At 34.2% G+C, this 27589-nt stretch overlaps 2 protein-coding genes across 2 annotated transcripts in view; one reads left to right on the top strand and one right to left on the bottom strand.

The window, feature by feature from the left end:
• The window catches only part of LOC136984388 (insulin-like peptide receptor), a 55501-nt gene extending 34967 nt beyond the window's left edge, over nt 1-20534 (top strand). Inside the window, exons 3-25 of the mRNA XM_067281359.1 lie at nt 6753-7310; nt 9884-10062; nt 10133-10328; nt 10415-10513; nt 10592-10739; nt 10848-11065; nt 11138-11270; nt 11809-11862; nt 11938-12107; nt 12182-12352; nt 12478-12700; nt 12780-13020; nt 13103-13193; nt 13259-13410; nt 13493-13661; nt 13737-13830; nt 13890-13954; nt 14030-14172; nt 17652-17716; nt 17811-17943; nt 18016-18305; nt 18383-18517; nt 18589-20534. Coding sequence (XP_067137460.1) covers nt 6753-7310; nt 9884-10062; nt 10133-10328; nt 10415-10513; nt 10592-10739; nt 10848-11065; nt 11138-11270; nt 11809-11862; nt 11938-12107; nt 12182-12352; nt 12478-12700; nt 12780-13020; nt 13103-13193; nt 13259-13410; nt 13493-13661; nt 13737-13830; nt 13890-13954; nt 14030-14172; nt 17652-17716; nt 17811-17943; nt 18016-18305; nt 18383-18517; nt 18589-19105 — 4244 coding nt within the window. The 3' untranslated portion in view covers nt 19106-20534. The remainder of the gene's footprint in view (nt 1-6752; nt 7311-9883; nt 10063-10132; nt 10329-10414; nt 10514-10591; nt 10740-10847; nt 11066-11137; nt 11271-11808; nt 11863-11937; nt 12108-12181; nt 12353-12477; nt 12701-12779; nt 13021-13102; nt 13194-13258; nt 13411-13492; nt 13662-13736; nt 13831-13889; nt 13955-14029; nt 14173-17651; nt 17717-17810; nt 17944-18015; nt 18306-18382; nt 18518-18588) is intronic.
• A 2057-nt stretch (nt 20535-22591) lies between these two features.
• The window catches only part of Mau2 (Mau2 sister chromatid cohesion factor), a 32449-nt gene continuing 27451 nt past the window's right edge, over nt 22592-27589 (bottom strand). Inside the window, exons 8-18 of the mRNA XM_067281376.1 lie at nt 26498-26571; nt 26331-26421; nt 25378-25481; nt 25236-25313; nt 24068-24133; nt 23877-24004; nt 23736-23813; nt 23551-23662; nt 23393-23483; nt 23186-23313; nt 22592-23117 (exon numbers count right to left, since the gene is read on the bottom strand). Of these exons, the coding sequence (XP_067137477.1) occupies nt 23052-23117; nt 23186-23313; nt 23393-23483; nt 23551-23662; nt 23736-23813; nt 23877-24004; nt 24068-24133; nt 25236-25313; nt 25378-25481; nt 26331-26421; nt 26498-26571 (1016 nt within the window). The 3' untranslated portion in view covers nt 22592-23051. The remainder of the gene's footprint in view (nt 23118-23185; nt 23314-23392; nt 23484-23550; nt 23663-23735; nt 23814-23876; nt 24005-24067; nt 24134-25235; nt 25314-25377; nt 25482-26330; nt 26422-26497; nt 26572-27589) is intronic.

Below are 27589 nucleotides of genomic sequence, written 5' to 3'. Positions count from 1 at the left end.
TTTTGGCGAATATAACTTCCGTAAACAAGGAAAACATTCGTTATAAAAACACACACACACACAAAGTTAAAAATTAAACGGGAGTTCCTTCTCGTGTCATTTTTAACCGTCCTAATTTGCATACAGGCGGCGAGATTCTTGACATACCAGAAATGATTGTCGTTTTATTAAAAAAAAACGAATAGAAATTTGAGCGGAATTTTCGATCTGGGAAGGAACTTTCGAGAGCCAGAAATAAGTTCTTAGAAAATAACTCGCAGTTTTGGATGAGATCGGCGCAAACTAACCTCGATACGATGCCCTCCGAAATAGCGATACTCTCACAAAACGCAAAATCATCTTCCCCGCAAATATTTTAGAATTACTAAATGCGTACGATTTTGCATTGCACTACGCTCTTTTCGCAACACTCGATTTAAACGAACGAATGACAAACATTAAATCGAGGTTTGATGCTGCTGTCGCCAGTTCGAATTCCATGCTCGATCGTAGATAACTCGAATATATCGAATTTTCGGAAGACGGTACTGCAATTTTGTTGTTCGTATATCTCGCTATTTTCCATTGTTCTTTGTAATTATCCGGGAATTTCAACTTTATAGTCCTTGAGAGGGATATTGTTTTTCTTCTAATTTGCTCTCGGAAATATAATTTTTGGATTATTTGTATTGCCGCCATGGGTGCCGATGTGTTTTTCTAATTTTAATCTTGTGAGAGGTTTAAATTTTACGTATTTTTACAAAAATTCTGCGACTTATTGATTTCCTCCTACAAAGCCTGAAGATGGCGAAGGGTGATTGAAAAATGTTATATTCTTATTCGTGGCAGAATTTTTAGGGTTTGATGATGATGATGATGATTATCGTTTGTATAAGCAACTAGCGGGCGATCTGCCGAGGGAGGACTTTATATGGGAAACTGGCCCCTATTTAGGTGTTACAAACACGAAGAAACCCCGGAAAACTTGCGATGCGCGAATCTACGACCAGTGTTCAGTGGCTTTATCCACTGGTGGGCCCGATGATGATGATTGTTCTTTTGAATGAGGAATTTTCTAGATGAATAAGATGTTCGGTTGCCAGAAAATTTATTCCCACCTCGCGAAAGCATTTTATTCTTGAGTCTACATCAATAAGTTGGCTCTATAAATAGAAAAATTAAAAAATTGCAAAGTCTGCCTCGAGTTCTTGTAATTAGCTTTCATTCATTTCGCCATCTTTAATATTTTTCTTGTTTTTATATATAATAATAATATATCAATTTCGCAGTTTCATTAATCACCAATTCACTTTAATTTCAGTTTATGAATTTTTATTTTTCAAACCCCGAGTACCCTATCGCGTATTGTCTCGTCCATTTATTTAACTCGAACGAGTTTGTAGGTGTTCGCTCGCCACAAAAGAACAAAAAAAAAAAAAGGGCACGAAAGTGTAGCATTTCCCCCATTTTGCCATATTGTTCCTCTGGCGGATGTTTAGAAAATGCCACAAACTGTAAAACAGATTCGGGGATCCTTTTGCAAATAGATCAATTCCTAATAAATAAATCATAACTCGTTTATTGTTTATTGCAGCGCGTAGAGTGGACGGTCGGTAATGTACATTTTGAAGATAAGCTGGATCCGGGTTCGATTTCTTTGTTTTCCCCCTCTTCCTACGGCCGGTTCGATGTTTTAAACCTCTCCGACTTTAAAACGGGGATCCATCTGGCCACTTCATACACTTCTACGAAATCAATTATAAGAGACCAGGAACAAAAAGTCATATCCGAAAATAACCGAATCCGCGTTACTCTTCCTTCTTGATTATACCACTCATATATAGGTGAAGGACGTGTGTTTTCGATGAAAAGACTAAACTCGAAACACGTGTATTGTGTTCGATTCCGCATATGCATATATTTAAGTCACCTTTTAATTAAATTTTCTCTATTATTTTTTTTTTTTTTTGAAAATTTCGTCAGTTAGCGGAACGTCTAAATCGTGTTTTCTCGTCCCCGTTGTTTAAGACCGCTACGCGTCGCTCGAGGCGACGAAGTAGCCGTTATTCCATGCCGAGTTACGATAAATCTGGGAGAAATCGATAATTTGTATAAATCTTGTATATAGGGGATAAAGCGATATTATCTGTCGCATCGCAGCAACTCGACTAAACAACTTGTCATCGGAATAATTTACGTCATAGCAAAACACTGTGTTTATCGTTGTATAAAACTTTACTCTGTTTTTTCTTGTTTTTTCTTTTTAAATGCCGTCCACTTTCTTTTCAAATTTCACAACCGAATCGATTCGTGTAATTAATTAATCGATCGCCGATCGAACTTCGGCCGCGCCGTCATTCTTCCTCCACCTGTAATAACGTAGCGCGCGCCGAATTCTCGTAAACTGTGTTTATCGTTTTGGTTTATTTTCTTTTTGCAGCCGGCGTTTATAAAACGTGTGGGCCATAAGACGGAATAAAACAAAATTCGGGGGCGTTATGCCCCCGAATTTTTTTATTCCGACTTCTAATTCCTAGCATTTTGTTTACGTCACGACAAGTGGGGGAGAGAGAGAGAGACGACGTTTACGAGATTTCGGCGGGAGGGCGCGCTGGACGTTTTCGAATTACGTGAGCTGCTTACGCGACGACGTGTAGCGCGGGTCTCGACGATAATCGAGCGGCATGGGTGGTATACGTTTATAGTTTTTGACTCGTGTGGAAAAAATTCCAACTGCCTAACCACACCCCGATGGTCGAATATAATCGCGGGTTAGACCTTGGTTAAGGTTAGGATACGGGGTTTCCCCGGTTCCGCTTATTGTCTTTTGTGCGGCTCTCGGTAATTAGATTCAGAATGACTGAAACGCTACGACGAGTTTTATATTATTAAACGGAGTGAAGGACGGTCGTAATTTTCGTCATTATCAGCCGATTTAACGTTTACGAGTAGCATTTACAAAAAAAAAAAAAATAAATAAAATAAAAAATAATGTTTTAAAATTCAGGGGGCGTTACAAGAGGAAAAATGTTTTCTGACAGTAGCGCCCCCTGAAATTTTCGATCTTTATTTAAAATTTAAATTTAAAAAATTTTTTTTCGGGACTTGTCGACCTATTCACGCCACCGTCCCGAAGCGGGCGCCGTTGCGTACGGGCGTGTTTTATGGTCATTTACCCGTTTTAAAGGCGGCGAATTTGGCAAGAATTTTCTTTTGCACGCCGTCTGCACATCCTGTTAAGTTTTGTTTTGCTCCGTCCGAGGTGATTGACCCCATGGCAGACAGTAAAAATCTCGTAATTCTGGACGCGCTGCATATCCTAGTCTAGCTGTTTCTGCCCCCCTCCCCGTAAACAAGAACTCCCGGCGGCGACTGTTTGTTTATTATATAAGCACGCAGGCCGTGTGTACTGTACATCTTTGACGAAATATTTCGAGACGCCACGTGGGACGCGTTAACTGCGCGTTCCGTTATTCGAACCGACGCGAATTTAATCGTTCGTCAAAATTATAAACGTTTCCGTATTTTTTGGTTTTTGGGCGAGAAAAAATACAGCACATGCCAACGCACCGCCTTTATTTTGCCGGCAGGTGACGCGATCGCGGTAAAAACACGCGTGTCTGCCACGTGCTATTCGGCGGAATGGAAGAAAATGGAAAATTGCATTCGGAAAACGTTGGTTTGCAATTGGTAGGGCGAATTTTTTTCCCTCGATCGTCGTTTGAAAACAGTAATTATATTTTAAATTTAGAATCGTCAAAGTAAACAAGTACTGTACGTTACTACAGTAAAGGCTTGCAGTTTATATAAAGAGAGAAACTCGTATACCTAAGTGTGTAGATCTTACAGGGGGAGGAAAAAATACATAATTAATTCTTTAGGGAGAACTCCTCTGCATTATTTTATGCTTTTGAATAGCAATTTTTTAATGATATTTCTACAAGACAATTACTTGACGTAGATCGTATAGTGATGCGTATAATAATCCCTAATCAACAGGATTGTTTTCGTGTTTTTGGAGGACCAAGAGGGCTGCACGATAAGAACATATTGTGGAGAGGTGAACCCCTATGCTAGGGCTTAATTAAAACACTGTTTGGACTCCCAAAATTATCACGCTGTATGAGTTGGCACGACAGATTTTGAATCCGTTCATAATTGTTCTCGGTCGTGTAGTGCCTCGCATTAATATGAGGTATTACCTTGAATTGCCCTATTAGAAACCAATTTTGTATTGACTCGAGGATCCAGTATGAATCTGGCTATAACTCCCGTTCTTTGGCACTTTCGGTTCCACCCCCGTTGTGAGTTGGATTGTCCATAACGGTTGAGGATTAAGACCGAAGCCACGCAATTGGGGATCAGATTATTTTTGGTGATGCCAAAATATCTGTATTTGAGGATTACGGGAGGCTTGTGTGGAATGTTCGAATTCATACCATGCATACATTGGAAGATAGCCTCTAAGATACTTGCGTGCCGTTTGGATGGGCAACACTCGCTGCATCAGATGGTGAAAATTTGGTATTGCCTGAATCCATAATCGATCGCCAATCGAACTTCGGCCGCACCGTCATTCTTCCTCCACCTTTAATAACGTAGTGCATGCCGAATTCTCATAAACTGTGGTTTATTTTCTTTTTGCAGCCGGCGTTTATAAAATGTGTGGGCCACAAGACGGAATAAAACAAAATTCGGGGGCGTTATGTCCCCGAATTTTGTTTTATTCCGACTTATGTATTGACTGGTCTCTGAGCTATGTTCTAAAGTAGAGTTAACCAATCAGGTTGCCAATAGCTGGCGCTAAAGTTGCATTGTGGTGAGAAGTTGGTTTATCCATTTGGTTAGTAGACAGTTTTGCTGTTTTCAAGCATTTTTGTATTTTTTTTTTTCTACTGTTCTGTCAAGAAAAATCTTGTTCATAATTATGTTTTTCTGTCTTTATACATGATATGAAATTAAAGAAGTATATTTGGTTTTTAGAAAAATTTAATAAGAATAATTTGAATTACAGATGAGGATGTGGATAAATTAAATTGAAAATATTTTTATTTTCGATTTAATTTATCCAGGTTTTAAATAGAGATCTGTGTAAAACTGTTATATTGCTACGTATTGTGAATGAAAATTTTGTACATAATGTTCTGAGTATAACATATCTGTTGAATACATAGGTAATGGTAAAATAAGTAAATAAATTTGCATTTTACTATTTTATTTATTACATATGTATGACAATGTAATTAGGAAAACCATAGCTTATCTTCAGATAAGCTATGGTTTTCCTACACTACATAGTGTGCTATACAATTTTACTTGATTCGGTATAGTGAGAAATAGTATTTGAGACGAAATAGTTATGTAATTTCTTGCGTCAAAAATACAATTCTTATGACACTCATAATTTGGTAATTTATATAACATTCTGCACTATCAAAAGTAGAATACAAATGAAGATTTATTGTTGGCCTACTACACCTGTCCTTTGTTTATATAGGCCTGAAACATCACTAACATTTCTTTCTTTTATATTCCATGTCATCACTAATCACTATCACTGTCAATATCTAATAATACTGTCTGAACTCTTGCCATCCAACCTATTTTATTTTTCAACCTCTCGTCGTCATCTAATTACTTCTAGGTTATTATCTGCCTGTAAATATGTTGAATAGGTTGTCTAAATAGTTGTAATTTCCTCTTTTTCCTCTAACAGCCTGTATCTGAAATCAAAGAAATAAATCTACTGACTTTTAATCTCCCCTTCTAACCTGTTCCTAACTTTTTATGGCTCAACTTTAATCTCTCTCTATCTCATTAACAAACACAATATCAATTGCAAATAACATATATCATAGCCCCTTTCTCCTATTATTAATAAATAAAAAAGATATGGGCTTAACCTTGATAAAAACTTCAAAGCCATCCTAAATTGCCTTTTTTTGTAACACTTTAATCTATCCTATCTTAACACTTGGTTTAACATTTCTATAATTAAATGTATATAATTCTCATCATTCCCTTTTCTTCCTGATTCAGAGAATTCTCGGGAATCCCGAAGCATCCCATATTAATTAATAATGTATATACAGGCTTAATTATAAATTTTTTGACCATCTTTTCTTACCATTAACGAAAACTCCCAAAAATATTTAAAAATTAACACAAATTGTAAGCAAAAAACAATTTAAAGTCTAAGATTGTGAAAGTGGCAGTTAATAGAAATATAAATATTAACGACATTTATGAATAAATAAATGTTCAAAACTGAATTAAAATAGTATTTATAAGTGGCCCTTTAAAAAAGAACAAAAGCAATATTTTTGTTAAACAGAGAAACTTTCATATATTAAAAGAATTTCAGATGTTTACAGCTGACTCTCCCTATGCTGGAGCCAAAGTTATGAATGCTGCAAAGCGATTGCAGTGCTTGAAGTGGCAGAAGTATTACACCACTTCTGCAGCATTAGCGCTGTTGGTAACTCGGAGACTGGTATATCTATCGACTCTGGTATTGCCAACAATAGTTAAAATTGGTCTCTGTAATAATGTGCCTGTGCTTGTACATTTTAAAATTTAGTCCTTCGAAAACATTCAATACCTTCATTTCGGGATTTTTCACAAGTAATTGGTCGACGATCCCTTTTCCTTGTCTTGGTCTTGATAATGTTGGGACTCGCAGAATTTGATCATCATCCGACAGAAGTTTATATGCTTACAGGTGTTAATTAATTTGATTTTTTAAAAAAGAATTTTTGTTTTTTTCTTTTCAGTATGCAATAATATCGATATCAGGAATTCAGTTGCCCACTTTAGGAAATTAGAAAATTGCACCGTGGTGGAAGGTTATCTTCAGATACTGTTACTAGACAACAGCAATGAGAAGGACTACGAAAATCTCTCGTTTCCTAAACTGAGAGAGGTGACCGGATATCTGCTCTTGTTTCGGGCATTTGGCTTGCGCTCGCTGGACAGGCTATTTCCCAATCTGGCGGTCATCCGAGGATACATTCTGTTCCACAATTATGCATTGGTGATATTTGAAATGTTTCAGCTGAAAGAAATAGGGCTGAAGAGTCTCACCAACATCGTCAGGGGATCGGTCAGGATAGAAAAGAATCCAAGTCTCTGCTATGTGGACACTGTCGATTGGGACAGCATAGCGAAAGCTGGAGCGGGGAATCATTTCATTAAATCCAACCACAATCCTAAAGACTGTCCCAATACCTGCACCGGAACTGGAACTTATCATCTTGCGGTGGAAAATTCCGTCAGCAACACCAACAACGAGCGTTCGGTCTATTGTTGGAATGCGCAACATCCTCAGAAGAGTAAGTAGAGCAAATTAAGTATGAATTTCTTCATTTAGACTTACATTTTCCCTCTTATGTAATTATACTATCAAAGAGTACACGAAAATTTAAATTTTCTTTCTTTCCTGACTTATAGAGGACTAAAAAATAATTTAACTCTAAACCATTTGTTAAAAGTGAAATAGAATTTTTTAAAAGGTTAAAAAGTCAAACAAGTCTTTAAAAAGTCAAAAATTTCATAGAGAGAAAATACTGTTTTTTATTACATGATATTTATCCCTAAATGCATTTCACCAGTTTTCTGGCCTCCCCAGTAGGGCTTGCAAATACAAATATAATTTAAAAAGCCAACAATGACAAATTTTCACTACCATCTCCTATCTCGTGTTTACAACTTTTATATCCGACAAGGTTTACCCAGCATTCCGCTGGCAGCACGCCATTATTCAAATTTACAGAGTTACTTTGCATGACAATTGCAAAGTGTTCTTTAAATTTTCTTTTTATACAGTTTGTTTCTTTGTATACAATCTTTACTTTATTAATATTAATTTGACAATCATGAGCATTAGAATGCAAAAATACCAGTGAAGTACTAACTTTTAATCATACCGCGGCAAGATGTTCCGACAGTCCAACCTTCGACTTCTGCTTCGTTTCTCCTACGTAAAAACTTGGAATTTTGCATGTGCATTGTAATCTGTACACCACTCCTTCCAACGGATCTTTATTATTATTATTACCTATTTTCATTAGTTTAGACAACCTATTTTTTTGGATAGGAGCTAATTTTATTAATGTTTCATAAAACATTTTTTGATATTTTTCGTATAATCCTTTAATAAACGGAAAGGACTACTTTTTAATTTCCTGTTTTTTCTTTACTTGATATCTATTTAACATGAAATCATCATACCACTTTTTTTTAACAATTTTCTGGGTATCCTTTCAACAAATACTTCTTATTCACTGTTTTTATTTCTTTTTCTCTCACATTAAATTTAGTTGTTCTGGAAAAAATCTTACTTATCTCCATAAGATATATATTTCGTTTTTGGCTCACTGGACAATATGATTTAAAATTTATAACTTTTTTAGCATTACATGGTTTTTCGTACTTACAATATTCAAGGTGGTTATTAAAGCGTTTGAATAAATTATCTAGATATAACAATTAGTCTCATGAGTAAATTTAATATATGAATTAATGTTAAATACTGGAACAAGCAAATGATCAGGTGATGTTATCTTATTATTGTATACGAGTATTAATTATATCATCAATGTACCTTGCAAGAAATTTTATTCCTGTCAATCTTGATAAAGGTTTGTCCGTGTCTATCATAAAGATTTCTGCCAATTTTGGGCCAGTGACAGAACCCATACAAATACCATCATTTTGGCGATAATACTTTTTGTTTACTGTAAAATAGTTTTTATCCAATGTGAAACCAATAAGATCTATCAAATAGTTTGGAACATAGTGCAAAGTTTAAGTAAGTACAATCATTTCTTTAGATATAGTGTCAATGTATCCTTCTATTAATAAACTCATTAATTTCTGGCAGGATCGTTCCTCCTCCTAGTTTTGATATCAAAACATTTGCATTCTTTATACTAAATTTTGAATTTGAAATGGCCTGTAAAGATTTTTAAAAATATATTTCTAAATTATATAGTAATGTTAACTTAAAGTCTATAATTGGTCTGCACTTATTTTGTGTATTTATCTTTATAAGAATACCTAAATTAAACATCCATATATTCTCTTTAGGAAGTATTTCCTTACTTTCGGACGTAGAAATGCTACCTTCGTTTGATAATTTCTTTAATTTTTTAATTAATATCTTCCGTATGTCTTTTGTTGGATCTTGTTCTAATTCTTCGAAATTTCCTTCTGTCTAGGTCTTGTAAAGTCATTATAATAATTTGCGATTTATCTGCTTTAATTAAACATTTTTTTTATCCTATTATATTTACCTATATATTTTTTAGCTTTACTGTCCATAATATATCCTTTCTTAGTGTTAAATTTCTTTAAATCTTCTGCAATCTTGATTTTAATTTCTTCTCGTTCATGTTTTTTATATTCGCTTTTAACCATTGTGTATTCTATATCTGGTACAGTATCTATTGTTTTATCAAATAAAGGTAAATTCATATTAATGTCACATGACAGGAATTGCATATAATCTTCTGGAATTTTCTTTGTAGTTAAATTAATGACCAAATTCTTCTGCCATTTCTGATGGATAATTAAATAATTTTTCATTTTTATTTTTTATATATTTAGTTTAAAACATACAAATAATAATACTATCTTTATAATTTAACTTTTTTCTCAGTTCTTTAATATTTTTAAGAATATAACTAATCATTTTACCTTTCTTTCTGATTACTGATTTGAGGATTAATCTTTCTATTTTCCATATCTCTTCTCTTCTTATATCTTTTCTTATTGATTTCCTTAGTCGAAGTGTTCCTGGAGTGATTTCTTTTCTTTGATAGTACAATTATGTAACTGAAAAATTCTGACTCTATTACTTTTAATAATTTATTTTATTTTTACAATACATTTTCCCTGTTTTCAGTCTGTGCCGTCGAGTGCGAGAATAAAAATCTGACCTGTATGCAAACCAACATCAGTCACTGCTGTCATCACGAGTGTCTAGGAGGATGCACGGGAACCGAAGCTACGGACTGCATAGAATGTACACATGTTTTGTTTCAGGGTAGATGCATGAGAGAGTGCCCCATCAATACGTATAAGGTAGGTCTTTCTAGAATAAATGCAAAGGCAAGTTTGATGCATTATGCTTAATGTCGGTGCACTTTCTCAGTATAAGAACAGAAGATGTGTGACCGAAAGCGAATGTAGGAAAATGCCCAAAGACAGCCTATACGATTCCAACGAAGATGAGCTTATATATTGGAAACCGCTGGACGGAGAGTGCAGACCAGACTGTCCCCAAGGATACAACGAGCACAAAACTAACAAACACTATTGTGTAAAATGCAAAGGTCGTTGTCCGAAAGGTATATCCATTTACGATCTGTTCCTGACTCGTGCATACCTGATTACTTCGTAGTCTTATAAATTATGTACGTGTTTCGTAATTTAGTCTGTCCTGGAGGTATATTGACCAACGTCGCATCTGCTCAGAGACTCCGAGGATGTACTCACATCAATGGATCTCTAGAAATTCAAATTCAAGGAGGATGTAATTAAGAAGTTTTTTATTTTTAAATTACGAATTTGATTGTGCATAAAATTTAATTGTGTAAAATTTAATTCGCAGCTAACATAACGGCAGAATTGGAAGAGAACTTGAGGGATGTTCAGGAGATCAGCGGTTTTTTGAAAATTGCTCGTTCTTTTCCTCTTGTATCCCTCAACTTTTTGAAGAATTTGGAAATGATACGAGGGGAGAACTTAGAAATTAAAGAGTAGGTCAATTTTTGATATTATTTTGAGGATGAAAACTGATATTTTAATTAAAAACAATGCAAAAAGTGTGCCCTGTGATGGGATATTCTAAATTTTTATTTGGGCAGTTATTCGTTTCTCGTTCTGGAAAACGAAAATCTGAAAGAGCTTTGGGATTGGACAAACAAGCCGAAGACTTTAACGATTCTAAATGGGAAAATATTCTTCCACTTCAATTCCAAACTCTGTTTGAGTAAGATCAACGATCTAAAAAAATACGCAAACGTGACGATGGATTGGGACGATAGAGACGTGTCACCGAGTTCCAATGGAGATAGAGTGGCCTGTAAGTACTGTACTTAAATCTTGTTTTATTGTTTAAAATTGTTTTCATTTCAATTTCTTGACGTTTTTCAAGGCGATCTGTCGGAAATGAACATAACAATCTTGGGAATGACAAGCAATAGTGCAGTGTTCCAGTGGATGAATTTCAGACATTCAATGCTTGACCGTAGATCTCTTCTGGGTTACGTTATTTATTACCGAGAAGCGTAAGTTTGCCATTTGTTTTAACTCTAAAATATTAAAAATCTAGCAATGAGTTGCGTAACTTTCCTGGCCTTTATGAGATTTTCTTTTAAAAATAACATTTATATTATTAATCAAAATAAATAACTAAAATTGTATGTGGTGCCATCTGTTATGAGATTTTGTTATTAAATAGCAAAAGGGTAGAGATGAGTTTTATAAAACACTATAAATGCTAACAAGTAAAATGTTCGTTAAGTCCGACTCCTTGTGAGATAGAGGGTGGTCACCCGTCATATCTCTCCATTCCCTTGACCTTTTATAACCAAAATTTAATAGCATCAGTGCCCCTTATATGCAAGCTACCATACCAAATTTCATCCTGAGATATTAAGCAAAATAGACACCAACACACCCACACTGAATTTTTTTTTACTTGTTTGGATTTGGGAGGTGTCAAAATGTGATTTGCAAAAGACTCACGAGGATCAAATTTGACACAATTTCCCTTGTTACGTATACATACAGCCAGGAAAGTAAAATGAATACATTTCCTTTCAGACCGACGATGAATGTTTCCATGTATGACGGTCATGATGCTTGCGGTTCAAACATGTAAGTACGTTCTGGCAACTCTTTGAAAGTGCACACAACGTACAGGAAATACCTTGAAATATTTTCTATATTTAGATGGAAGACTGCAGATGTAGAAGCTCCACATAACAACAAGAGCATTGGTTATCTGCTTACCGGTCTCGAACCTTTTACACAATACGCTCTCTACCTAAGAACTTATACCACCACTTCTGGCCAGAAGGGAGCGCATAGCAAGATTATATATTTTGTAACCGAACCCGACAGTAAGCTATTAGTTTTTTACTTTAGTATTTGCCAAAACGCTCGAGCAAAATAAATGTTTGAAATCTCTTCTCAGCTCCCATGTTACCAGTTTCTCCGGAAGCTCATTCTAATGGACACAATCAAATCATTATTAAATGGAAACCGCCCAAAAAGCCAAACGGAAACGTCACACACTACATAGTGGAGGGAAACAGGGTGGCAGAATCCCAAAGGTTTATCAATCAACGAGATTACTGTTTGGAACGTAAGTTCAGTGAGATTTTTCTTAGGTTACCATTTTGGAATTCAGGTTAAATCTACTCTGTAAGAGTAATATTAAGATTACCGATCATTAAATGGAAATTTAAAAAATTTCTTTATTCCCGTTAGCGATAACTTATTTAGATTTGAAGAAGAAGTCGCCATTCGACGATCTTGAAGATCGTGGCAAAGAACGTGCCGCGAATGACACCGACTACAGGCAGGAGGGCAAAGGTTCCGAGAAATGCTGCCCCTGCAGCAAGACTCGGTTGTCTTTGTCCGAAGAGCACGAGGACGTAGAGTTCCAAATCCATTTTGAAGATTTTCTTCAAAACACTTTATACAAAAAAAAGTAATTTTATTAATTTTGGTTACCGATATCCATTTTCTTTGTAGAAAACAAGTATTGACCAATGACTTTATTCTTACAGTCCCCAGTCTGTAATGAGACAGAAATCTCGAAGTAGACGTTCGCTCCGTTCAAATGGCAAGCCGAATAAAAATTATTTACTCGCCACCTCTCCGGTGCCAGACGAAGGGAGAAGAAATGGAAGCGTTGGCAACAACAGTTATCCCCCCAGTGACATCCCGGACAAATTTCGGAAAGTGGTCTTTCACAATACTTACCTCATCGTCAATGGTTTGCATCATTTTACGGAATATACTATAGAGGTATTACAATTATGAAAATTCTATAATTATGCAATGCAGTTCCCATGTTGTTCACACTTAAAATTTTTAAAACTTTGTTTAGATAATAGCTTGCCAAGAAGAGGGTAAGAAAGTACGTACGAGACCGCTTTGCAGTTCCAAAGCCCTTACGACTGTAAGAACGCTCAAGTTAGGTCAGTAGAATCAATTCTAGAATTTCTTAATTCTATGTAGATGTGTACTCATAATCTTTATTCAGGTGGAGCGGACGACATAGAGGCCAATACGATTCGGGTGAAAACTGAAAATGCCACGTCTGGTAGCATATATATTAAATGGGAAGAGCCAAAAGATCCCAATGGGCTTATAGTCTCATATTCTATAGAATATAAGAGAATGAATGTAGAAAATGTATGTTTCTTTTTGGCTTTCCTTCTATCGAGGAATTTAATTTTATCGAGTAACTTGTGCATATTAAAATCTTTAATTTTAGTATAAGCCTATGGTGATTTGCATCACGCAGCTGCAGTATCGACAGCTCAATGGATCGATTTTGAACAAACTTCATCCTGGAAACTATTCTCTCAGACTGCGTGCCACGTCCCTTGCCGATAACGGAAACTGGACTCTACCCATCTATTTCCAAATACCAGAAACCAAAGGTACAAATCATGCAATTAAGACAAACCGGAAACGAGAGCAATTTAAGTAAACAACAATTAATTTTTTATGCTTAGGAAACCCCACCATAATGGCCATATTGATAGCGTTACCCATAATTTTGGGAGTCGCGCTTCTGTCCACCGTCGTCATCGTGGTTTTCAAGAAAAGGTACGAGATACATTTTATTTATAGATGCATTGCGGAATTACTCATTTTGTCCATTACAGAAACGAAGCTAATCTACTAAATGCCACCATTTATGCTTCGGTTAATCCGGAATATATGAGTGCAGGTAAGCGACAATTTGCATTTTTCCACGTAAAACGCATTTCCCATGCCTTATACATAGAAAATTAATTTCTTACAGTGTATGAACCGGACGAATGGGAAGTTCCAAGAGAGAAAATAGCTCTCATTAAAGAATTAGGTCAAGGCTCATTTGGAATGGTCTATGAAGGAGAAGCAAGAGATCTAGAAGAAGGGAAGCCTGTTATTAAATGTGCAGTAAAGGTATATTTTAACAAATTACTTCAAGCATATTTAATTTCTTTTATGAATTTTTTATGCACTATTGTAATAAATTCAAGGAATGTTTTGGAAGTATTACGGTCCTGGAAAAAAATTTGAGACCACCTGAGTTTTCAAACTTTTCTTTAGAATTAACTGATCTCCTCAAAATATTTTAATAGCTAAACAACATAACCATAATAAATTTTTACTTCATATTTGGTTTTTCATATTTGAGAAATTCAGTTACAACAGATTATTGCTTGCAGTTTGCCTGGAAAAAAGTTTGAGACAAAGATTGAAAAACAACAAAAACAATGCTTAATACTTTGATCGTTTACCATTAACCTGAATAACATCAAACTATGGACCAGTCATAGAGTTAGTAAGAGTTATTAGCCTTTCAGGACCAATTTCGTCCCAAGTGGTCATAACTGCTTTTTTAAGATTGGGAACATTATTAAATTGTTTTCCATTAGCATAAACCACTCTTACTAAATCACCCCAAAGGTTTAAATCCGGATTACACGATGGCTGTGGCAAAACATTGACACAGTTGTTTCACAATAATATCATTGTCAAGGCAGCATTACGAATAGGAGCATTGTCCCATTGGAAAATAAAATGTTCGTCTATTGTTTCATCTTTTAATGGTAGAAGATAATTTCCCAACATGTCTTGATAGTCAACTGCCTTCGAATGAGGTGAAACAAAAGCAGTGGCTGATTTTAACCGACAAGTGAAAGCTGTCTGCGCCGTCACGGATCCCCCACCTCGTATGCAACACGTATCGTGCCAATAGAGAGGTTTCATGTAACATCACGAGTGATGTCATGAGCATGCGCAATTGTCCAGCGCCATATTTGTTTACGTTTTGTGTGTGTCCACGTGCACTTTAGCTGGAGTTCTTATGTTGTTTACAATAGTGATATTCGGGACTAATAATTTGTTGTGTAATTGGGTGTAATGCTAGTTCGCTCAAGAACAAAGGAACGTCATTTTTTAAAATTCCCGGCATTATTTGTTATCAACAACCTCAAACTGAGGAGCTTTCACGACGAAGACAATCTGCATGGCTCTCGAGAATTAACTGGGAAAATTTTGATACGGATATGTGAATATCAATACAAGAGTTTGTCAGAAACATTTCATTTTAGGTAAGCAATAATACAGATTACTAGTTACCCATGCAAAAGTTTATCTAATTTATTGATATCATAAAGTGCCTGCTTGTAATATACAGTGGGGTTAATACTGAAGTGTTAAGCAAAGATAATTGCTTAGCAGATGAAGAATTTGGAAGGACAATTGACTCAAATGCATTTCTGTCTAATTTACATAAATAAAATTGTGTATTTTTTAAGATATAAACCAATAATTTCCATTGATCACTTAAAAATAGTTACTTTAATGTTGCTCACCAAAATAACCTAAACATTTCTTTAAGATGCTACTTTTTACAATGATTTTTTACATTAGTAACAAACAATCATTACATAGTGATTTTCAACTTATTCCTGACAAATTCTTATTTATTATTTATATATAACATACCATAATGATAAGTTATTTTAATATTGTTTAATGTTATTATTATTATTATTAATATACTGTATGTAAAATTACTATTATGACAATTGAATATTAAATTATATTATTTAAAAAGTTTTTTCACCCCAAAAGAAAACCTTCCTTATTGTATGATAAGTCATCACCAGACTGGGTGCCAACATTATACAAGAGTGGCCACAACCCAACTGCAAATCAGGAGCGTTATGAAAGAGCACATAATCGCAAGAGACAACAAATTGCCTTAGAAGCTGAAACTTGCTCCCAACCTTCTGCAGTTATTGAGATCTCTACATCTTTAACAGTAGAAGTGGAAGAAGCAGAGCCTTTAAAATCTAATGCATGGGTACAAACTACATCTTTAGTTGAAACTGTCACTTGCCAGACTGAATTTAAGGATAAGGGTTTAGAAAGCTTGCAACATGAGTGTACTGTACACTTAAAAACCAAAGTTTCATTAAGAACTTTTTTTTTTTAAATAATAAAGAGTTTTTTGAAGGTGATGACAAGGTTCATTTTTCTTTTTACTAGACTCAGCAATTTTAAATTGCTTTCATTGGTGCTGAACCTTTATTGCAAACAAATTGATCATCCAAAATCCAGAAAATTAACTCCTTTTCAAGAGATGATAGTATGTTTGATGAGACTTTGAAATACTAAATCTGTAAGCAAAGGCCACAACTCTTCATCTACAACAAAGTCTGACAAGCTGGCTTCGTATGGATCATCTTGATACAATGAAATTTTCTCTTCCTATAAAACTGTATCTCGTCTTGTTAAACTGCTAGAATAGCTTGCAAGAAAAGAATCTTTTTTAACTTTATCCATGATATAAAAATACTGCAGTTCTATTAAGTTTAAACTAAAAAAAAAGCACTGCCAACCTGTTAAACAGCAAGCCAAGCAAGTGGAATCGACCACAAAAATGGCGAAGGGGCGGAGCAGACGTGTGTTTTATCACTTGACGTGCGACGTTGTAACCTCTCTAAACCTGGACGGCCCCAACGGCGTTCAATACTAAAGTTTCTTCTCGTCACTAAAAGTCGTGCACAATTCCATAAATCTGAATGGCTGACCTAACATTGCAAAGTCCAACCGCCTTTTTGGAGAAGGTAGCCATTCTCAATACTGTCCCATTGTCTCTGGTAGAAACATTTTTTTTGGCCTATCATAACGTTTAGATTTGTCGTAATTGTTTGGGCCCTTTTAAGTAATTGTGAATTACGGACTTTGACCTTCCTAGTAGGTTTGCAATGACACATTCAGATTTCCCAGTCTCTGAATGCATGTACCTTGCGTTTTTCTTCATCTGTTAATATTTTACCAAATGTTGAAAACAAGGAACATTGTAACCTAATTTTCATACGTCCCATGTCTATTGTATTTTAGAATGTTGTAAAATATGAATTTTTATTCTGGTCTCAAACTTTTTTCCAGGAAATTGCAAGTGATAATTTGTTGTATTTGAATTTTTACTTCATATTTGGTTTATGGTAATTTTAATAGCTAAACAACAACATACAGTAGAGCATTGATATCTGAATATTGATCAACCAACACAGTTCCGGTCGGCAAATTTAAATTTCTGCTAGTGCTGTGGCACTGCAACATTATTTTTGTTGGTATGTGTGTTTTAGCTGGCAAGCACTGGCACTGGCACGACCATGAGAGGATACTTAAGAAGGAGGTGCCAGGATTTGAATGAATTTCAACATGGGATAGGTTAACCAATTATGTACGAAAAAATATATTATCTGAACAACCCCAGTCCTGAATTGTTTTGGAAAATCGATGCTCTACTGTATTTACAGGAGATTGGTTAATTTTAACAGGAAGTTTGAAAACCTGGGTGGTCTCAAACTTTTTCCTGGGACTGTATATTTTTTTACTAATTAATACACATTTACTTGCAGACTGTTAATGAAAATGCAACGACTAGAGAAAGAATTGAATTCTTACAAGAAGCTTCAGTGATGAAGTATGTATTTATAATGGCTGTATACTAGAGTGTGCAGATTTTATGTTAATAGCATTTTTATAAGTAATTCTAATTGCAACCAACAAAATTTCAGAGCGTTCAGCTGTCACCATGTTGTTAAGTTATTAGGAGTGGTTGCTAAATGTCACCCGCCCCTCGTCATCATGGAGCTGATGGCCAACGGTGATCTGAAGAGTTATCTACGGTCTCACAGGCCCAATGTTGAGGTAAGCATTTTGTTAAGTTATTGGTAAGTCGCTGTTATGAAATAACTTTTACAAGCATTTCGTTTCATTCAGGATAATAACGGTTTTCAGCCACCAACTCTAAAGCAAATTTTGCAAATGGCCATCGAAATTGGAGATGGAATGGCTTATTTGGCAGCAAAGAAGTTTGTCCATCGCGATCTGGCTGCCAGAAATTGTATGGTGGCAGAGGATCTCACTGTAAAAATTGGTGATTTTGGTATGACCAGAGATATATATGAGACGGATTACTATCGTAAAGGCGGAAAGGGATTATTGCCGGTGAGATGGATGGCTCCGGAGTCGTTAAAAGATGGCATTTTTACGAGTCAGTCCGACGTCTGGTAAGTACAAAGCCAAAATTGACAAGTATTTGTAAAGATAAAATCTGAGAGATTTTTCTTGCATCAAATAACTGTAGGTCATATGGTGTAGTATTATGGGAGATGGCCACGTTGGCATCTCAACCCTATCAGGGTTTGTCTAACGAACAAGTTCTGAAATACGTCATCAATGACGGCATAATGGAAAAGCCCGAAAACTGTCCAGACAGACTGTAAGTGATGGATTTTATTTTATTATTAATATAGATAGGCAATATGGATTTTTTTAATTCTCTTTTTTCAGATATGCACTCATGAAGCTTTGCTGGGCTAAAAATCCCAAAGCTCGTCCAACCTTCACCGAACTGATTGAAATTTTGCTTCCGGATGTTAACGAACGCTTCAAGAAAGTGTCGTTCTACTTCACGCAGTATCAGCAGATGTGTCTACAAGAAACTGATGTGGATCAAGTAGACAACGCCACTCCCGCCACTCCTTTGAAGTCACAGGGAGCCTGGGACGAGTCGTCACTTGCAAGTCATGACAACTCGGATGAGGAAATGGACATCAGATATTTCCCCTCCGTCAAAATCGTCCAGGACAAAGAAAAAAAAACTCTACCACTTGATACGTTGGACAAAGAAAGTGTTGAGGAATCTAACTGTAGAACAGATCAGAGCAGTGAAGATAATAGCAAAGGTTTGAGTATTCATTCCAATGAAGGTAGCAAAGGGATATCTGACGACAGCAAAAGTAGTAAAGTCAGCAATTTTTCCAACGGCAACATACCATATCCTGCGGGCAGGACGAGCGTATGCTGACGACAGACCCTATTCCGTCGTGCAAAGCCGAGCATCGCAGACACTTCTCTCGAAGTGCACCATCAGAGTCCTCCGGAGAGATCTTCCGGAGACCCCGGCCACTAGGGAGTTGCCTCGAAAAGCATTAACGAGCAAATAATGCAGTTTCCCATAACGGCCAAATGGGATTCCATATTGGAATGTACAGATACGATGTATACATTGCTGTATTATTTATAAACCCTCCCCACATTGTACAGAAACAAAGCATCTGCAGGCCGTTTAGGAATTTATAGTAGATAATGTCTGAGACACAGCACTAAAAAGGGAGTACCCATAGATTCCAGAGCCTGTAAATAGTTATTTGTATTCATAATTCACTGAGAGCAGCATTTCTTAATAATTTATCACTCAGAGATTAGACCAAAATTATGAGTTGGGATATAAGCACTTGAGAGTAACATTCCCTGCACTTTATGGTAATTTATTGGATACTGTACCTTCGAAGAAAGTTAGCTTTTGATATTTTTTAAAACCTTAAACATTTTATTCTTGTTTTTTTTTAAACGTTTTTTTAAATCAGATTGCTCCGACACAGCATAAGGACCAAAAAACAAAGTCAATATTTTTAATTCCTTTTTTCTCCCAATCGTTCTGCCAATTTTTATTTTCTTCCTCAATCACAACAGCAGTTTTGCCGGTTTCTAGTCAACTGCGGTCCTAACATGGAGAAAGAGGAGGGAAATTAATTTTATTTTTAGTCAGATGCTGCTGATACGAATCTGCACTTCCATGTTTTGTTTTGATATATATTCTGAAGGAGAAAAAATCCACACACACACACACTCACACTATTGGTAGTACTTAACCAGATGATTTCTGGATTTTATATAGAAGATGCAACAAAGGGCTGTGATTGTAATATGTGATGTTCAGTTCGTTTTGATGTTGATGATGATATTTTGTGTATGAAGTGTTGTAAAAAGAGAATATCCCCCAACTAACTGAAACGTTTTGAATTTTGTTTTCCCGAAAATAAAGAGCACAATCAAAAAGTAACCGAATAAATTTCGTGAAAATGAATGCTACAAAAAGAAAATCAAACACTAATTCTTGCAATAATAAATGAATATTAAATAGTACAAGTTCAATCCTGGCCCCCCCTTTTTTAAATGGTTACTTTTTGATTGTCTTGTATTTTTTGATCTGGATTTCGATTCTATTTTTTATTGTCAAACATTTTGTAAATGGGTACTACAGTTCTGACAAAATACGTAGCATAGAAAAAAAAAGAAGAGATACTCCATCTGACAATACTTTGCCTGTAGATGTAAATGTATAATTTAATATACCTTGTGTTCATTTGTACATATTTAATATTCTGTGTAGATATTTTGAGGAAATAATTATGTACACATAAAGTGCCAATACAAATATATACTTCACAGAATTCTTTTAACATTGTGAATTATTTTTAAAACTGTTCACATTTTGTATTGGTGTTTTTTCCCTTGAGATGATATTCATGTCATTAATAAGATAAGTTAACAGACATTTTCAATCAAAATCAGTCCCCTGCCAAAAAATCTTGACAATCATAAGTTATTGACAAAAGATAGTGTCAATTATTTAAAATATATTAACTTTGTATAGATAAAATCTTGTACAAACAGAAAATGGAGAGAGAGAAAAATTAAAGCCAAAGACAATGGCTCAATTTTCTGTTTTTTTTTTTTTAATCCTACATCTCTAACGAATATAATGAAAAATTCAAGCAAATAGAAGTTGATGTTTGACCTTGCAACACCGTAATCTCGCCACTTGCTTACATTGACCTATTCGTAATCCATCATGTGGGCTGCATACGTACCAAATACTTCTTGCGTGGAGGATAATTATCCATATTGATTGATGCCCAGTATTAATTACTACATATGAATTATTCAGGATTAGATTTTCTTTATCAGTTTATTTCCATGTGAATATAAAATACAATAGAACCTTGATTACTTGATAATATAAATAATGCATCTACAGATCAATTATACAATATTCAGATTTACCTTAAAATTTTGCAAACAGACTATAAAACTGGATAAAACTTTCAGAATTTACATTTTATTGCTATTCCTATATTTTACAGCTCTAAAATCAAGTATATAAATTTTTTTACAAAATGTGTGTGAAATTCTTTTTTAACATTTGATATCTTTAGTTTGTTTTTCCATTTAAGTTACAGGTAATAACATCCAATTTATAAAAGCTATATTAGAATAATACATTTCATTGATGTGATCTTTGTGGAAAAACAGACCAAAAATTCTAAATAACTCTACCAAGAGAATGACTTTTGTATTTTTGTTTACTGCTCTCGAAATTTGAATAAAGCAAGAAAGAATACATAGAAGAAACTAAAATGCCTTCATTTTTCATCACGTCCAATCACCAGAAAAGTCTTCTGCTGTGGAGAGATGTAGCCTCTAATAAAAGGTCAAAACAGTTTTCAAAGTTTGCTGATGATATTTACATGGTAAAAAAAATGAAGAAACTAATTTGCATATTTTTGCACAGGTCGAATAAAAGGTATCTCTGCAATGGAAGACTGCTGTTCCTGTGATTGGATATGATGAAAAAGAAAAAACTAAAATGTCTTTACATGTAAATATCATCAGCCATTTTTTAATATCAAATACAAAACGGCAAATTGATAGGTTTTTAAGAAATTGCTCGAATCTCTTGTTGACAGGATCTATACATAAGGGTGAATTAATAAATAACCAGCAAAAGCAACAGCAATGAATACAAACTATTTTAATAGTAATTGCCCTGATCGTTCAGACACATCTCCCACTGTGACACAAGCCTACTTAAACTTCGTTCAAAGGATGTGGAATACTGATGGAACCAATTGCATGCTGCAACTTGCAATTTAGCATCAAAGGAAACTGCCCACCATTAAGTGCTTTTTTTGTTTTTGGTTCTACAATAACATGAAAAGTTTGAGGGTGATGCTCAAATATCTCCCACTCAAACTGCAGTAGTAGGTTTGTTGTCCTTCTGGCTCTGCAAAGGTGCACATTACATAAAGTAAGTTTTCTGGGATGCCTGTAATGAATTTTATTTGTAATGCATGCAAAGTGTTGCTCTGTGTTGCATAAACTTAATGAGGAGAAGTGCTGCTAGTTGAAAAAAGAGCAAGCATGATGTTTGTTGCAATTACTTCTTGTCAGTCATACACCTTAACCTGGGCAAAGACTTGAGGTGACCAAACACCTGTTGTATTTGCCAAATAATTGCAGTGGGCTAACCTTTGGTGACTAGGAACTTGATTATGCAACGCAGACACTTCCATTTTCCACCACATCGAGTGAGGCTATGAATATGCACCTTATATAGGGATGTATCTTTCATGCATTGCAAATTTTCTGCTTTGATGGTGCTTATTGGCCCACCTTTATCGATGGTATCTATACATTTTACATGGAAGTAATTACAAAATTTCAACTGTTAACCTTTGGTATATTTATACCCTTTATGAAATAATATACATTAGAAGTTTCTAATTTGTTATAAAACCTGGCTGTGAACAAGCAAAAATTGTTTGTTTCAGTAAATTAAATACTTTGTAAAATCAAGGTTCTATTGCATTAACCAAATGACAAATAAAAGCTAGTACTCAAAATATTTAAATATCACAAACAAATATTGCTTACAACATTCTCCTCTTCCTCAAGTACAATAAATACGATACTTTCCTTCAGTAGGACACATATGTGCTGATCTCTATTTATTTAAAAAAATTATAAAATCTTCTTATAACATTAAACAGTGATTATCCTATATACAATTATGTACAAGTCTGTTTTTCTTTTCATAAATTTTCAATTTAAAATATCGTGTATACAATACTTAATTATGGAATCTGCCGATGTCGATAGAGATGATAGGTATTGAGATGGCTTCTTAATCACAGTAATGTAGGTGCGGGTGGTGGTGGATGGCTGGGAAGTAATGGAGGATCTCCTTCTATCCACTGTTTAGTTACATTTTTGTCATTTATGGAATTTCGACTTACTATTAAAATAAAGATTTGCATCCTACCTGAATTAAACAGTGTTCTGGAAGTTGAGATGCTTGAAAATGATCTTTAAGTAGTAACTGAGAAAACGAAGTGTGTGTCTGAATGGCTTCTTGTTCTCGTAACGGGTCAGCACAAATTCTGTACAAGTCTAAATATATCAAAGCATTAAATTATAGTGTTTAGATCTATTTGGTAATTATACAATTATACAAATCATACGTCCCAACCTTTTAAAAGTGCAGAGGCCCATAACTGAACGTGAACGTCTGGAATTTTACTTGCAAGTTGCATAGCTGGAGTCACCATATTCATACTTTCCTAAAATAGATTTATTTTAATGAAAAAGTATTTATTTATATCAAAAAACCAACAAAAATGAACTCACTCTGCTATTTCCTAAAGAGAAGAATATATGACCTAAGAGGACAAGAGAACACGAAGTTAAGCGATTCAGATCTTCCGCATTGGCCATCTTTAAAGTCTCTCGTAAGTAACGCCTTTAAAAGTTAAGCTCTTAAATATCAGATGTTATGGGTAATGAAAAATTAAAGCCCAAAAGATTTAACATACTTTGCATCATTGTAACGAGCTTGGAAAAATGCATTTAATCCGTGAACATAATAGGCTGCTGCCCGTAAACTGTGTGAACTAAAATACAAATTATTTCAAAAATTATGTTTCACTCTCCGACATCATTATAAACACACTTACACTATAGGCAAGGTTTCCGGATTGAGTCGAGTCAATAATTCTAATAATTCTTTGTCTCGTTTGCTTCTCAAATACACAATGGCCAAATTTAAGTTAGCTAATATTTGAAGTTCTATAGAGCCATTGCACTATTAGAGAAAAGTTTCATATGAAAATGATGCTGCCATTAACTTTTATTTAAGAAAACTTACCCGAACCACTGTGCTAAACTGTGCTTCCGCCGCTTCCATACAATTCATCGACATGGCATATAAACCCTTTCAAGCAAACTAATATTAATAATGAAATAAGATAATATCAATACAGTGGGTGATTGGTTAACGAACAAATTGGATAACAAACACTTTTGTGAAAAATTTTTATGTTTGGATAACGAACGCCTCACAGAACAAACACAAGAAAAAGCGACATAAAATAATGAATATCAATTGGTCTTCCCTTGTCTTCAGGCAACAATTCGAAATGTTTCAGTGTGTGGGAGACATCAACGCTCAACCTGGTATATACTGATCGGATAGTATTCCTCTGAACTTTGAAACTCTCCCTTGTAATTCCAGCCTTTTATTTTTCTGACAGAACCAATTCTTTTATAGTATTCGCGAGATTGTCAGGCAGGCACTCATTAAGTTTTGTGTCTGTTTTTATTTTCGAAAGGTGAGAGTATAATAGCAAAGGTAGAGAGTGGGCAGAAGATGTTTGATGTTCCTGGGCAGTATGGCTCAAACAGATCTACAGTAGGCTGCAGTTCAATCTTATTTAAGAAAGATACGGTATAATCAAGAAGACTCAATCAGCTAAACGAGTAACAAAAATCACATTAACAAAAAAAGAGGTCATAATGGACATGAAACAGATCTGACGACAGAAGAACACCAAGAACTCGGCGAGATATGTTTTCTTCTGAAAAAGAGGATTAATACAAACATCTGCTATTAAAAATCTTTTGAAGTGGGAGGATGTTAGAACAATGATGAACAATGGCATCCATACCAGGTTGAGGTTAATAGGCTTAGGGATCTCTACAATTACAATGCTATTCTGAAAAATCCTGAAAAAGAGAGAAATGCAATCGACATTAGACAGATTCTTTAACCCCCACAAATGGGAAAAACGTGACTAATAAAAATGCAAGACTGTGTATATATTTATATGTAATAATAAAAATACATAAATGTAGTAAGAAAGTATATATTTTTTATTTTTTGGGTCTCCAGAACAAATTAATCAAATTCCCACAAAAATCTATGGTAAATTGGTAATTGGTTAATGAACAATTCGGATAGCGAACAAAGTCTTGGAATGGATTATGTTTGTTAACCGATCACCCACTGTATATTAAAAACTGTAATTATAATTTACCAATAAAGCGTGAACTTGTGGTTTGTGACGCAAAAACAGACGTGGTTCCTGCCTACAAATTTGGAGAGCTTGGGATGCCTACAAAATATCTTAATCTTTAACAACTACAAATTCAAAATATAAATAAATAAAAATATCCTACTTCTTGTATGGCCAGTGTTTTGTTTCCCATTACTAATCTGCACATGGCAATATGTTCAAGTAAGAGTAATTGAAAAGAATGTAATATTGGATGACTGTCGACCACTGAAATATAAGGTAAGCATTACTGTCTTAAAAATGTTATCCGAAACTATCCTGAAATTATATTAAAATTTATTATCAACTTTACTTTTTCATTTGCAAAATGAATCAAAGTTACACAATTATATAAATAATTTTTTTAAAACAGATACTACTCAAAAACTTTTCGTAAACCAGAAGATATAACACTATGTGGCAAGAAGACAACCATAATAAACTTGAGACGACTGTTTAATGAAACTGACAAACATTTTTGTCCTCGTTAATAGGCCAGCTTCAGATCAAATATCATGAACTTATATAGACTTTGACAGACAAATATATGTTTATTTAAGATGATAGAACATTCAAATGTTGAATTTGATATGGCTGAAAACATTCATATATTTCATTAAACACTTCTGCTAGAGTTTATTATAGTTGTCCATCATTTAAAGACAAGTTATTAAAATATTTTAAATAAACTGATTATCACAATAATATATTTATGTACTTAAAATATTATACAAAACAAATATTTTTCAACATTTTTATATTTAGAATGAGAAATTACATTACTTGGAAATGAATTACAGTTTCAAGTTAAGTAACTTTAAACATAATGAATCTTGGTCAACAGGTAAAAAATATGAAAGTGTTTTCCTCTAAAACCTAACTTAAATTAGACATTTTTAAGGCAAGTGCATTTATAGAAGCATATAAACAATTATAATTTATTTTGATGATGTCATAAATTACTTTGCTGTCATTGGTATTGTAATTTGGCAGGTGATTTATGATCCTAGAATGCTCACCAAATACAAAATATTTTATACACATGCAGAGAGAGTATAAAATTAAACTGTCACTTACTTTTTAATTTTTCAATCTGCATCAGAGCTTTATCAGTGTATTTCTGAGCTTTATCCATATAACCAGCTTGCATTGAATGAAGAACTGTTACCTAAATAGTCATTCCTAATTTGTTAATAGTAATGACTCATACATCTTGCATATTAATGTGACCAAATTTTACTTACCAGGTACACGAGAACACACATATGTTCTTTTGGCATCCACTGAAACATATCACCGTGACTAGCAGGAATCACTTCTAAGGAAAACAATTAATTCTACTGAATTAAAGGAAAATTATTTACAAAATTTAAATACTATATTTACTTATTAGATTAATTAACCAAATAGTATGCATTTAACAAAGTCTTTCCAACAAGATTTAATCTAATTAAATTAAAATAAAATTACAAACACGAGAGTGTACCAAATATAATTGTATACAGTTTTTCCATTATGTATGGCATGCACCAGTCATGTCAAAACAATTAAAATTATTATCCAAATAAACTTGATTAGTAAGCATCTCCTACATGTAAACAAACTGCTCAAGGCCATGCCCAATAAAAACTGCATTACAGACATTCCTGTGCTATCAGATTGTTTATTTTATTTTTATCATCATCATCATCTATATAAATTTTAAATAAAAAAATAACAACTATTTTGATTATTAAGAATGGTAATTTTAATTTTAACAGTAATAGTTTTAAAATTGTCTTTGTTTTAAATTTTAAAATCTGATATCCTTGTTTGTCTTCATTAGTCAAACTTAATTAAATTTTAATGATAGAGATTGTAAAGTGGCACTGTTTTGAAGAAGTTGAAGATACTCTGTGTCTAAATGTGTAAAATAGGTAAGTATATAAAGCAAATACACAATGATTTAATTATATAAAATATATCAATACACATTATTGATATAATTATAAGTAACAAATATTCAATATCTTATATATGGTTTCAAATCTATAATATTAAACATAACAAAAGTCAATAATAATGTATAAATCAGGGGTCCAAAACTTTTTTGACTGTCAACCCCTTTAAGAATACTTTGACCTTTCATTGACCTTCCTCTTCTTTTTTGCTAATATAATTTAGTAATAATGATTATAAATAGATAAATAAATCTGCTGACCCTATATCAATCCACATATTGTTTCTATAGAAAAGATCTACATAGCTTGCAAATTTACAAAATCCTTAACTGTCATGTACTGTACATAACCAACTCATTGGACTAATAATTTTCAATCAACTAGTTTCATTTCTGA

Source organism: Centruroides vittatus, unplaced genomic scaffold (genome assembly GCF_030686945.1).
Source record: "Centruroides vittatus isolate TY-2023 unplaced genomic scaffold, ASM3068694v2 contig_120, whole genome shotgun sequence".
In the NCBI taxonomy this organism is placed as follows: Eukaryota; Metazoa; Arthropoda; class Arachnida; order Scorpiones; family Buthidae; genus Centruroides; species Centruroides vittatus.
This window is presented reverse-complemented; position numbering and strand designations above follow the sequence as displayed.